Genomic DNA, 12550 nt, shown 5'->3' with positions numbered 1-12550 from the left:
AGCAATGCTTGTTTTTTTGTTTTTTGTATTTGCTCTGGTTTATCTACAAACTTGATAGTTTAGTATTTTTTTAAGTGCTCATTAGTAAAGTAATGGTTGCACCAATCACATTAGTGCTTCAGACAGTTGCATGTATGCAGAATCATATTTATATTTTGCTCTTCAGAAACACAGTTCTACAGTAACACTGTACCAGTGAGCAACCATGAATAGCATGTGTGCTCAACTTACGTCTGGTGTGCTTATTTTCCAAATTGAAATATTAATCACGGCACATGCCCCGCTGCCAAGGGAACACCCTTAGTGTGTATCAGTTGCTTTTATTTATATCTTGCATCATATCAGTGGCTTGTACAGTACTGATATGTGCTGACTGTTTTGAAATAATATCTTGTATCTTTTACTGAAAGTAAGTGTCAACGAAGTTAAAGGTTAGATCATAAACTGTCAGGCAAAAATAGTACTTTAGGCTAAATACTACATTGTTTTTAAACCATACTGTATAATGTAAAGTATAGTATATTGAGTTAATTTGTTGTGGTATATAACAACTAGTAGGGTACTATACTACAATACACTACTAGTAGTAAAATATACCACATTTATTATAGTTTATGAGTTCACTATACTGTAGAAAATGTATAATACACTTTACTGTAGTCATATATATGTACTGATGCAACAAAACAATACAGCTAATCATAGGAAACTACTTTTTTTTACTATTTTTTTGGTTTAAATTCACCTTTCGTGGAATGTTATCACTTATTCCAGTAATAACTTTGAACTTGTGAAAGGAAATACTTTCTGACCTTCACAAACATCAGCTCCATTTGGAAGTTTCACATACCGGCCATTATTGCATCATCCACAGTTATCTGACAGCCTGAAACCATGTGACAAAATAGGAGCAACACACTTAAACAGTGTTTGATCCGAATGAAATGTCCATTGGAAATGCAGAAAGCGGCAATGCAGACCTAATATAATCCAGTAAACATTTTAACCGTTTGAATCATGCTTCTCTGTAACATTGGAGCGGTATATGAGATATGCTGAGAGACATACATGCTCATGAAAGAGCACTGAGACGCATGTCAGAATGCCAAGGAATAAATATCTCTACATGACTAGATTATGTGCAGCGAGAACAGGTGGAAAAGGCCAAGGCATTTTAAACTTTTCCATGCACCAGACTCAAGATCGATGTCTTTCACACAACACCAAATTACGATAAATTGTAAACTAAAACATCCCCAGCAAATGAAATATGCGATTACTATATGCATTTAGTAGTGTTATGAATACTATTTCCTAAAAATCGTTTTCATAATTTTGTTTGGTATTAGATTTTAAAAGCGAAACAATTTTTTTTTAATGCAACAACTGAATTGCAAAAATTATAATATGCATATATAAAACATGCTAAAGAAGAGGTGAGCATCGCTCTTTATAATAAAAATCCTGCAAAATCACAACATGGAGACACGTGCAGGGGTGTGCGTCAAGCTCCTCGCTGTCTTTGGTCTCTGAGCCTCCAATCAGGACATGGAGAGACGGGTGAGGTCTGTGGGGGCGGAGCTTGGATGCATGGGAATGTGTACGTTTGTCTTCTCTCACACGAGGGGCGAGCGCACTCTTTGGAGGGGGGTTGGGGCGGGGTTTGGATGTTGATCCAGTGCCATATCCTCACTCCCTTGACGGGCCTCTTAATTCCTGCGGTTCATGGCCCCTCCTGAGGAACAGTCTTATGTAATCTTTGCATTAAAAACGAATTCTTCTGAAGCACTTCAGTTGTGTAACAATTTGGGAGTGTATGCGTCAGTGCGGGAAACTGTAGATTATGAAATAGATCCCTCCAGCTCCAAATTCTGATTGGATATAATGAGATATTCAAAACTGCTGTCAAGTTGCCAATTCATACATAACTGATCATACAGCAACTGAAATACAAGACGGTACCTGCTGATCAGGGCTGCCACTCCCTAATATATTGTAACACTATATTATGCAACTTTTGTTTAAAATAATAAATATTGTTAAAGGGTTACTCATTAATAACTTACCCCATGTCGTTAAAAACCCATAAAAGTCTTGTTTGTCCTCCGTACACAATCTTCGCCGTAGCACCATTTCGGAAAGTTTTGATTTTCTTTTGTAAGCACTTCATCAATTTACTCTTTGATTTGAATGCAAACAACCCTATAATTGTTGAATAAAGTCGTTTTTTTTTTTTTTTTCATGCAAAAAGTATTCTCGTTGCTTCGTAACGTTATGGTTGAACCACTGATGGCAGATGGACTATTCTGACGAAGTCTTTCATACTTTTCTGGACCTTTTTACAGCGCTCACTACTTGGCAGTCAATGGGACAGTCACAAGCCTCTTGCTTTTCAGTCAAAATGTCTTAAATTGTGTCCCGAAGACGAACTAACGTGACACGGGTGTACGTTATTAATGACTAAATTTTCATTTTGGGGTGGAGTAACCCTTTAATGAAAAAAAAAAATCATCCCAACAGCGCTTAAATATAAATCATCATAGGTCTATCAAATTGTATTTGGATCATACATTTCCCTAAACATATTTATGATGATTTATATTTTATAGCCGTCAAAATGGATTTTATGGGAAACAATGTATTCATGTCACATCGAATTGATTGCACAGACACCTTTTTAACTGAACTGAGCTGGATGATGACATTACTTCATTCAGTGACGCTTTTAACTGAAAATTAAGTGTTTACTATTGCATTATTGACACAATATTGTATTTAATACTGTAAAGTTGATTTGACACAATCCGTTAGAAGCACTAAATCAAGGTGATATGTATGATACCTTTATTTAGGTAGAATAGCATTTAATGTGCTCATAATCGTCCTTATTTCAGATTCAGTGTTATTTTATTCTTATGCTGTATATATATACATATAAAGAGCCTTATTTTAGTGAGTTACCTTGCATATAAGCACTAACCAACAATACAAGCTCAATAAACGAAACTCAGAGGCAGTTAAAGAAAACTGTATTTTTGCACGATGTGAACATAGTGCACACTGCCATCATCTGTCTGTATGACAGAAAGAACCATTCATCCTGCAATCTGAACTCATGCTGTAATCTACACAATACCACAGAAGTACAGCTGGAATACGGTTACAAAAATAAAAATCTACCTGTACAAAGAGCTAAAAACAGAGACAGAGAGAGAAAAAAAAGACACACATCGGTCTTTTTTCGTTTGCACAACATCATGAGCACCAACAGAGGAAAAGATGATATTTATATCAGTGTATCAATAAAAATATCCATGAACACAAAGAAAAAAGGCAGATATCCAAATGCGTGGATACACGTATTAGAGAAATGAGGACCTTATTAGTATTCTTTAAACTTAGCTTGAACTTCCTCAGCCATTTCCACTAACATCATCGCAATAAGCTGACTTTATACTTTCTCTTAGACTAAACAGCCTGGGAAGCATTCAATGTTTGGTTTCATTGACTTGATTCCTGTGGAGATTTAGCTTTAACTGAATATTAAAAGCACTCTTATCTGGAAACCTGTAAGGGACTCGTGGGACCTAGTGAAGCGATGCAAATCTTGTAGTTATGAAATACCATCTGAATATGAATGCCAGCAAGCCACCTCAGGTGTAAAAATCACCATGGCCAATCTTTTTTTAAGCGAGGATGAGTGACAATGGTTTCAATTTCCACCTGAAAGAACAATTCATTTCCTATTTTCTATATATTACCAAAATACATCCTATTTTATATCAAGCAAGGTTGATTTCATGCTTAATTCTCTTGAGATTCGAATCCACTCATTTACAAGAGCCTGCACCTTCACATATTAGGATACACGGCATCTCCAAGACATCTGTGAATGCTGCACGCTTGGAGCCATCACACAGAAATGCATGTCAGGTTTAACTCTGGCTCAGCGGTGTCTCGGGGCCTTGCTCTATTTACTTTATTTATCTCCAATTGTATTTAAAATTTTATTCCTCTCAGCGTTTGTCACAGCGCTTGTCCATTTCCTGTCCCACACGTGCCAACAGCGCCGCCCTCATGGCCGAGTCCAGAACGTTCTTTTCTGCCACACGCTCCACAATAACTTCTGGCTTGTCTTCCTGGTTAGAAAAAAACCATTTAATCGTTATTTTTTGCTTTATTACATGCATTAGGATGATAATTAACAACAGAAATCTAAGTCAAGGTAAACGTTTTGCATGATGCTTTTAACAACACAATTTAAAGCAAAACCATTATGTTAATGTTTATATCTTAATATAAGATATAAAAAAATCATACGGTTGAGATATGATATATAATTTACATTGCTTTACTTGATATGTACTGCACACATAATGTACAGCTTGACATAATGCATTTATACATATATTTGTCTCCATCCAATCAACTGGCAGACAGAACCAAGTCCCCACCCATACATTTTTTTGTTCTATTTCTGATAATCTGTTTAATCTATGGACGACCATTTCCACCACAACATAAACAAAATAAAGGTAACTGCAATTTATGATTTATTAGAGAAATAACGTTTAGAGATGATTTAGAGATGAAAACTTACAATTTAGAGATATGAACTCATAATTCTGATAAGAAAAGTCACAATTCCTCTTTAGTTTTTTAGTCAATAGCAGGAATGAACGACAAAATGCAAAAATGAGAAAAACTGTAGTAAGAACAAAGTCTAAATTCTGAGTTCACATCTCACAATTCAGAATGTCACCAAAACACTAAAAATGGAAAGACATAAATACACAGTTCTGAGTAGAAAATTCTAAATCTTGGAATCTTAATGCGCCCCATTACAAACCTTGTGAACAATGAATGATGTTATCTGCCCGTTGTCAGCTTGATAATCGAGCCAGAATAGCTCTGTGCCGGTGTTTTCCTGCTCTGTGCCGGAGCTGCTCTCATTCCAGTCCTCTGCCTCTGCGTTCACACCAGATTCAGACCCATCTGAAACATGAGCGCAAACATCAAGCTCTAACATATCTCTCTACAAGTCAAACTTTTTGCTTAACTCTTCCAGCCTGGACTAAAATATTTCCAATACCATTCTAAATCATTATCTAACTATATATTACACGGACACTTTATTTACAGATGGGTTGCAGGTCTGTTCTGACATTAAATGCAAAGTAAAGTGAAAATGATGGTAGTACAGCAGTGTTCTGGTGCAAAACGGAGTACAGAATATTACACAGGCATGAGCTACTTAAAATAAAATGTATCAAGATTGTACTTAAGGGTAAGTAGCTACATGTGTGTAACAGTAGCTTCCTGTTACATCTACATAAATACAAACTAATTACAGGCTGTTCATAACTCAGCTACATGATAAGTACGTTTCATTTCATGCAAGTACAATGGATACTACTTAGGTAATTACTCTATTTTAAGGTGTCATAATACAAAGTGATTACAATAAATTGGACAAAATCTATTTTTTGGCACTCAGTGGCAAAACTTAATGGACACTAATATAAAACCAGTTGAAAATTATTTATCGCTTTACACTATGAAATAATAAACGAACTCTTTCTACCTATATAACTTACTCCGGTGACGTGGGTGGTACACCTGACGGTCGGGTCTTCGTGGACGCCGAGGGGTGTTAGTGTGTCTGCGCTTTTGTTTCTCCTTAGCTTGTTTAACTTCTCTGTCATAATCATCCCTGTAGAAAGATCAAATATTAATGAATAATTCCCCTGTTGTACACAATTTACTATGTGCCTACCACTGTCCAAATGATAGTTTTTGTGCTGTCAAGTGATTAATCACAATTAATCGCAACCAAAATAAAAAGTTAATAACGTACTGCATATGTGTGTACTGTATATATTTATTACGCATTTAAAAATACACACTCATACAGTTTGTATTTTGAAAATATTTACATTATTTTTGTTCTTACAATTTATATTGTATGAAATCTATTTTAATTAATTTATATTATATAAAATCTATTTAATTATATAAAACATTTTTCTTAAATATATACATGCATGTGTCTGTGTTTATATCAACACGTTTATATCAACACGTTACATATACAAAGCACACAAACATAAATTACGTGGGGAAAAAAAACTTTGCGATTCATTATACAAATGTATAAGGTAAACAAAAGATTACAGGATATATATTAATAAAATAAAGCGACTTAAGTTTACTATAGTCTTATATAGTATAGTATAGTATAGTATAGTAGTATATATATATATATATATATATATATATATATATATATATATATATAAATATGAAAAATATATAGTCTTATAAAGACACATATAAATAAAAATATTTATCTGATATTCATATGCATTTCATGCAAATAGTTAAAATGATCTCATTTACATTACAAGCTACCAGAATTTCATATATTTTGATCGCGTTAATATCAGCATCAAATCACATATACTTGTTCAGTTTAAAGCTGAATTTTCTCATTATATTATATAAACCATACAATCTTTATGTATTAATGTATATATATAAACAAAAATGCAAAAAAAAAAAATTCTTATGTTCAATAAACTGTCCCATTTGTCAAAATGATTATGACTTAGTATTTTAAATATCAGGCGTTAAAGGGTTAATCTTTTGAATTACATATTAAGAGGTTTCGCAGAAGCGTTTCCAAAACGACGAACTAGTAGCCACCAAGTTATTATGAAGAGACTGTTAGCATGAGAGAGAGAGAGCAGAGACCTGGCGATCTGATTCCTCCTGATGTGCTTCAGGAAGCCGTGGCTCATGTCCAAGCGCCCTCCGGGCTTGTACTTCACACTTTCCCCCTCTGCATCACGCAGCACCTCCATAACTCTGCTCTCTAGATGAAATGTTTCTCAAAACAAATCAATTTTTAAGTTCCATGGCGTTCGTTCCCTTTACTACATCTCTCCAAACACTGGGGCCGAAAACGAAAAACGTTGGCCAATAGAAGAGCACACTTAGTTGTAGGAGTTGTTTTGTTTTTTCTACAAACGATTGCGATTGTATATGGTTCCTCCTACAATCTAAACTGCGTGTTTCTTTGTTGTAATGTGAAATACAGCTTATAACTGGTAGTAGGTAGTCCAAAAAGTACATTGCACAACAACGCCAGTGTTTTAGTTTACTTCGACTCCGGGTTAGTGTGTTATTGGCCACCCATTTTTGGAGCGGAAGTGAGGGCGGGAGTTTTGTAGCGCTCGCAGAAGACGTTTGAAAAGTGTTCATTCAACACTTAACACTAGAAACGATCCCGATATTAAACGTAAAATGATCGCAGGCGTGAAACGGGAGAGGGATGTTGATGACGACGAAGAGGAAGGTGTGTTAAGAGCGTTTATGAGCTTGATAGCGTACCGGCAGCGTGAAGAAAACGGGTTTAAATAACACCGGAGGCCCATGTTTCCAACAACGTTACGTTAACGTTAGTTGCTAATTTACAAGTGGTTTTGTCATGTGCTTTTCTTTAAAACGAATAAGAAATGAGAATAAGTAATAAACAGGCTATTTATGTTAACTATATGCTCTCACCTGCGTTAGAAAGGTGCATTGCTCAGGAAGACTCGTGATTAGATGTGTTTAATATCTATTCTGGGTATTGTGTTTTGGGTGACCTTATTTCTAAAATGGAAACATTTTCTCATTTCAAATTTCAGTTTAAATGAAATCTAACTTATAACCTATAATGAATTTTTTTTTTTAAATATTTTTAAAAGTTTATTTAAAATGGGGCCCTTTTCTGGGGTCGAACACACATTTATTTTGACATATTTTCTAGGGACGTTTGTCACCCTAATTTCTATTCCTTTTCAAAGCTGAGAAATCCTCACTGAATGGAATTGAGATCTTTATGTTTGGATGTTATTGACTTAGAATTGAAAACATAGGTTTCAACTTGGGTTTTCATATGTGGTCTTCGCTTAATTTCAGAGGTGCGTGTGAAGATTGGTCGTTCTCATGGTGTCGAAGATAAAAGAAGCCGCCATTGTCCATATCTGGACACTATCAACAGGTAATGATAACTAAGAATGTGTTTATTATTGTAAATCACTATTACTCCTCTGCTATAACACTCACCCTGTTCTTGTGTTTTCTTAGGAGTGTTTTGGATTTTGACTTTGAGAAGCTTTGTTCAATCTCTCTCTCCCACATTAATGTCTATGCCTGTCTGATCTGTGGGAAATATTTCCAAGGTAAGTGTGACAGGTTACATATATATATATATATATATCTCTCCATGCTGTGTTTAATTTTCATTCTGACAAGCCAGTTATATTGTAGTCTGCATATTTGATATTAAAAACCCAAATCTATTTCATATTATCTGAGCTTAAGCACCTTAGTTTGACTGTGTAATCAATATACATTTGAAGCATATTACTGTTTTATTTCTGGCAGGTCGAGGTCAGAAGTCTCACGCGTACATCCACAGTGTTCAGTTCACACACCATGTTTTCCTGAATCTCCACACATTAAAGTTTTACTGCCTGCCAGACAATTATGAGATTATTGACTCCTCATTAGAGGACATTACGGTGAGTACAGTCCATTAAATCACAGCTTTCCTTCGATCAGTTGTTTTGAGAGTATATTATTACTGTATTGTTCCATTGCATTGGTAGATTGGAAAATGCCAGTTTACTAAATCTCGTGCTACGTGCTACGTGCTAAAGAGCAACACCGGTCAAGACTAACATCTCTGATTCTTTCTACCTCATTTCTTTATTTCAGTATGTGCTGAAACCCACGTTCACCAAACAGCACATCGCTGGTCTGGACAAGCATGGAAAGCTGTACAGAGCCTACGATGGCACCACCTATTTGCCAGGAATTGTGGGTCTCAATAATATTAAGGCCAATGACTATGCTAATGTGGTTTTGCAGGTAAGATGAGCAGCCAAGTATTTATAAAAAATTTGTACTCTTATTACACATCATTTAACACCGTCTTTGTTACAATTTAGTTATTCATTTATTAAGTTGAACCTATTGAAAGGTTCATATTTTGGTTTTGGAAGTTCCCGACAACAGGTTGACATGCATGCAAACGCTTTCATTGTCTTATTAAATATGCATTTATTATTACCTTATCTGCTCAGTTACTCCCAAACGATTTGCTTAACCATTAATTTTTCCAAACACCTATATGAACATGTATGAACCTGGTTTTTGTGTATTTAAGACAGCTATGCATTAGAGTAGGTTTATCATTTTAAAACAATGTCATCTAAATGGTTCAAAATTGGATATGCAATTCAAAAGCATGAATCTAAATATTGCTTTGAGTGTACTGTAATGCCACTTGTTTGTTTGGTTTTTTTCCCCCAAGGCACTCTCAAACGTGCCTCCCCTACGGAACTACTTCCTTGAGGAGGACAACTACTGCAGAATCCGCCGGCCGCCGGGTGACATCATGTTTCTGTTGGTGCAGCGCTTTGGGGAGCTCATGCGTAAGCTCTGGAACCCGCGCAACTTCAAAGCCCACGTGTCGCCACACGAGATGCTGCAGGCTGTGGTGTTATGCAGCAAAAAGACCTTTCAGATCACTAAACAAGGTATTACACCACATTTGGAATACTACTGTACTGAATGCTGTGCGCACACTACCAAATAAGCTGCTCTTAGGTTGTTGTGTAATGATGGTGCCGTTGAGTGTTTAATTCAGAAAAAATTTTATATGTCAATTAAACAGCAGTGTATGTTATTCTTATTAGACAGGAATTTGTGTATCTGTATCTGATGTTGTGCTCTTTGCTCTCTAGGGGACGCTGTTGACTTTCTGTCCTGGTTTCTCAATGCATTGCATGGCGCTCTTGGTGGGACAAAGAAGAAAACATGTGAGTTTTTTGTTTTGATGTAGATTTTTAAGAGGTGTGTGTTTCTGTGCTAGTTCTCTTCTGAGGTGTGTCTTCATTAGTACAGGATGAAATCAATCTTCAAGAAACAGCTAAAACACATCTCTTATCTTTGTTTGACCCTTGAACTCTAGCACTCTCTATTCAAATTCTATTTGTTTTCTGACAGCTTGCTTTCTATAAATTAGTGTTGTCCAACAACAACAAAAAAAATTAATCTATCTATCTGTCTGTCCTTTTTGACAATTATATAATTAGCAAAAAACTTGCTTATTATTGCTCTTTTGTTGATTCTGATTTCGGTTTTCTCCTTTACAGCAATCGTCACCAAGGTGTTTCAGGGGTCCATGCGAATCTTCTCAAAGAAGCTGCCTCATCCAGATTTGGTTTGTGTTTAAACCATTGGCTTAAACCATTTAGCAAGTCAGTAGAAAAAAAAAAATCAGCATTTGCAATGTCAGATTCAAGAAATGACATCCCCTTCCTGCTGCAGCCTGCAGAAGAGAAAGACGCCCTTCTGCTCAAGGACGAGTACCAGGAGAAGATGTCTGAGTCCACCTTCCTGTACCTGACGCTGGATCTGCCCACAGCACCCCTCTACAAAGATGAGAAAGAGCAGCTCATTATTCCTCAAGTTCCTCTCTTCAACATCCTGGCTAAGTTCAATGGAAACAATGAGAAGGTGTGAATTCATTTTCACATTGTTTTTTTCCCCCCAAATTCTTAATTATCTTTGCTCTGCTTGTATAATAGAATTTTCTATTCACCCAACATTTTGAATTGTAGCCAAAATGCTTTATATTGATAATGCTAAAGTATTTTAACGTAAAATGTTATATCCTTTTTTTTTTTTTTTTTAATAAAATGAGTTATTATTTTAGAAATGATTACCTTTTGCCTTTGCCGCAGGAGTACAAGACATACAAAGAGAACTTTCTGAAAAGGTTCCAGCTCACCAAACTTCCTCCGTACCTCATCTTCTGCATCAAACGATTCACAAAGAACAACTTCTTTGTGGAGAAGAACCCGACTATTGTCAACTTTCCCATCACGTATGTCACCACCAACTCTTAAGTTGCACTTTTTCAGACATTTCTATATCCTCTGTATTTTGGTGTATTCTTGTTGTGAAAACATTCATGCGCAATAGGAACGTCGATCTGCGCGAGTACCTGACCGAAGAGGCGCAGGCTACAGAGAAGATCACCACCTACGACCTGGTGGCCAATGTAGTGCACGATGGAAAACCTTCTGAAGGGTCCTACAGGATTCATGTTCTGCATCACGTGAGTTTGTCAACAGCGCACCATTTCATTCAGAGCGTGGCAGCGCTGTTATTGGGGTGGCTCTTTAATATGGGTGGTTTGTGATGTGTGACAGGGCACAGGGAAGTGGTACGAGCTTCAGGATCTGCAGGTGATTGATATCCTTCCACAGATGATCACGCTCTCGGAGGCGTACATACAGGTTTGCTGCTTGTTACTCGCATATGTCAGTTGATGAGAGTAGCTGAGAGGATGTCTATCAATGAGTGTTTACGTTATCAGTAAGACATTACTTAAATAGTTTTGTTGACAGACAGTTTGCATTTTGATGTTTTGGTCATACGGCACTGTCAGAAGTGCTGGTTTACCCTTTCTTCTTCAATCTACAAACTATCTGTTAATGTAAATAAGGCACACTTTCTTTTTTTATGCTTCGAGGAAGTAGTATAACTGAAGTACTGTTGTGGACATTATCTTATTAAATCATACAGCTACTGCAGGGTTTCTACAGATTTAATGAAGGTAAATAAAAAAAAATCTAAGACTTTTTTTAAAGAAAGGAGTAAGTTGAAGGAAACTCAATACTTCAATATATGTTCTTTATCAATACTTTAGGTTTGAAAAGACACCTTCCAACCAGTGTTTTTTTTGTTTGTTTTTTAACATGTGTAAAAAAATATGTATTATGTATATTTATGCAACTCAGTATTGTAGTACATTTATAAAACACAGAAATAATGCATTGAATGTAAATTATCATTAGAATTTAAATAGTTAAATAGATGCCTCCTAATTGGGACAATAAAGCCCTCCCTACACCTACCCTCACCCTTTTCAACTTTTTATTTACATTTTTTATTTATTTGGTCAATTGCATTAAAAAGCATATGCTCTACCGTCTACACCACTGAAGCTGTTGTTGGATGGTTGTCTTTTCCCGTGTTGACTAGCCCAATCACACCTTGGTGGGCGGAGTTGTTTTTTAGGTGTCACCCAGCCTTATTTCACCAGATTCTTCTTTTGCAGATTTGGAAGAGACAAGATAAAGACGAGGGAGCAGAAAGCCATACAGGGGCATAGGAGGCCCAAAAACACAGCATTGGTGAGATGTAATTGAAAGGATTCATTTCATTGCTGCACGCCAGGGCTTTAAGGAGGAACAGACTTATGTAGAGTTACAATGAAAGAAGACATTAAACGAAAACCCTGATGTTATATTCATGTAACTGCTGAAGAGTCTGGAAAGTGGACATTGCACATTTATGTGTTCTGCTCTGACCTTTTTTTTAATTATTTCAGTTTGATTGCGGCTGTTGCTTGGCCTGTGTTGTTTGTAGGATGAAATCTTTTAATAAAGTTTTCAAGACAATATACAGTGTCTTTTTATTCAGCTTT

General features: G+C 36.1%; 2 protein-coding genes across 2 annotated transcripts; one reads left to right on the top strand and one right to left on the bottom strand.

The window, feature by feature from the left end:
* Window positions 1–3012: 3012 nt before the first annotated feature.
* Window positions 3013–6976, bottom strand: c5h2orf68 (chromosome 5 C2orf68 homolog). Its single transcript, XM_043238702.1, has 4 exons — window positions 6754–6976; window positions 5598–5713; window positions 4850–4995; window positions 3013–4139 (listed from the first exon to the last, which is right to left on the bottom strand). The coding sequence occupies exons 1-4, from the start codon at window positions 6861–6863 to the stop codon at window positions 4017–4019; spliced, it is 495 nt and encodes a 164-aa protein (XP_043094637.1). The 5' UTR covers window positions 6864–6976; the 3' UTR covers window positions 3013–4016.
* A 235-nt stretch (window positions 6977–7211) lies between these two features.
* Window positions 7212–12526, top strand: usp39 (ubiquitin specific peptidase 39). The gene is made up of 13 exons (XM_043238696.1): window positions 7212–7357; window positions 7966–8047; window positions 8134–8228; window positions 8434–8570; window positions 8767–8919; window positions 9365–9590; window positions 9798–9872; window positions 10209–10276; window positions 10384–10572; window positions 10800–10942; window positions 11041–11176; window positions 11271–11357; window positions 12182–12526. Exons 1-13 carry the CDS (start codon window positions 7306–7308, stop codon window positions 12233–12235), a joined length of 1497 nt encoding a protein of 498 aa, XP_043094631.1. The 5' UTR covers window positions 7212–7305; the 3' UTR covers window positions 12236–12526.
* Window positions 12527–12550: the final 24 nt, after the last annotated feature.

The sequence above is a fragment of the Puntigrus tetrazona genome, chromosome 5, assembly GCF_018831695.1.
Source record: "Puntigrus tetrazona isolate hp1 chromosome 5, ASM1883169v1, whole genome shotgun sequence".
Taxonomy (NCBI): domain Eukaryota; kingdom Metazoa; phylum Chordata; class Actinopteri; order Cypriniformes; family Cyprinidae; genus Puntigrus; species Puntigrus tetrazona.
The sequence above is the reverse complement of the archived record's forward strand: the minus strand, read 5'-3'. Positions and strand labels throughout refer to the sequence as shown.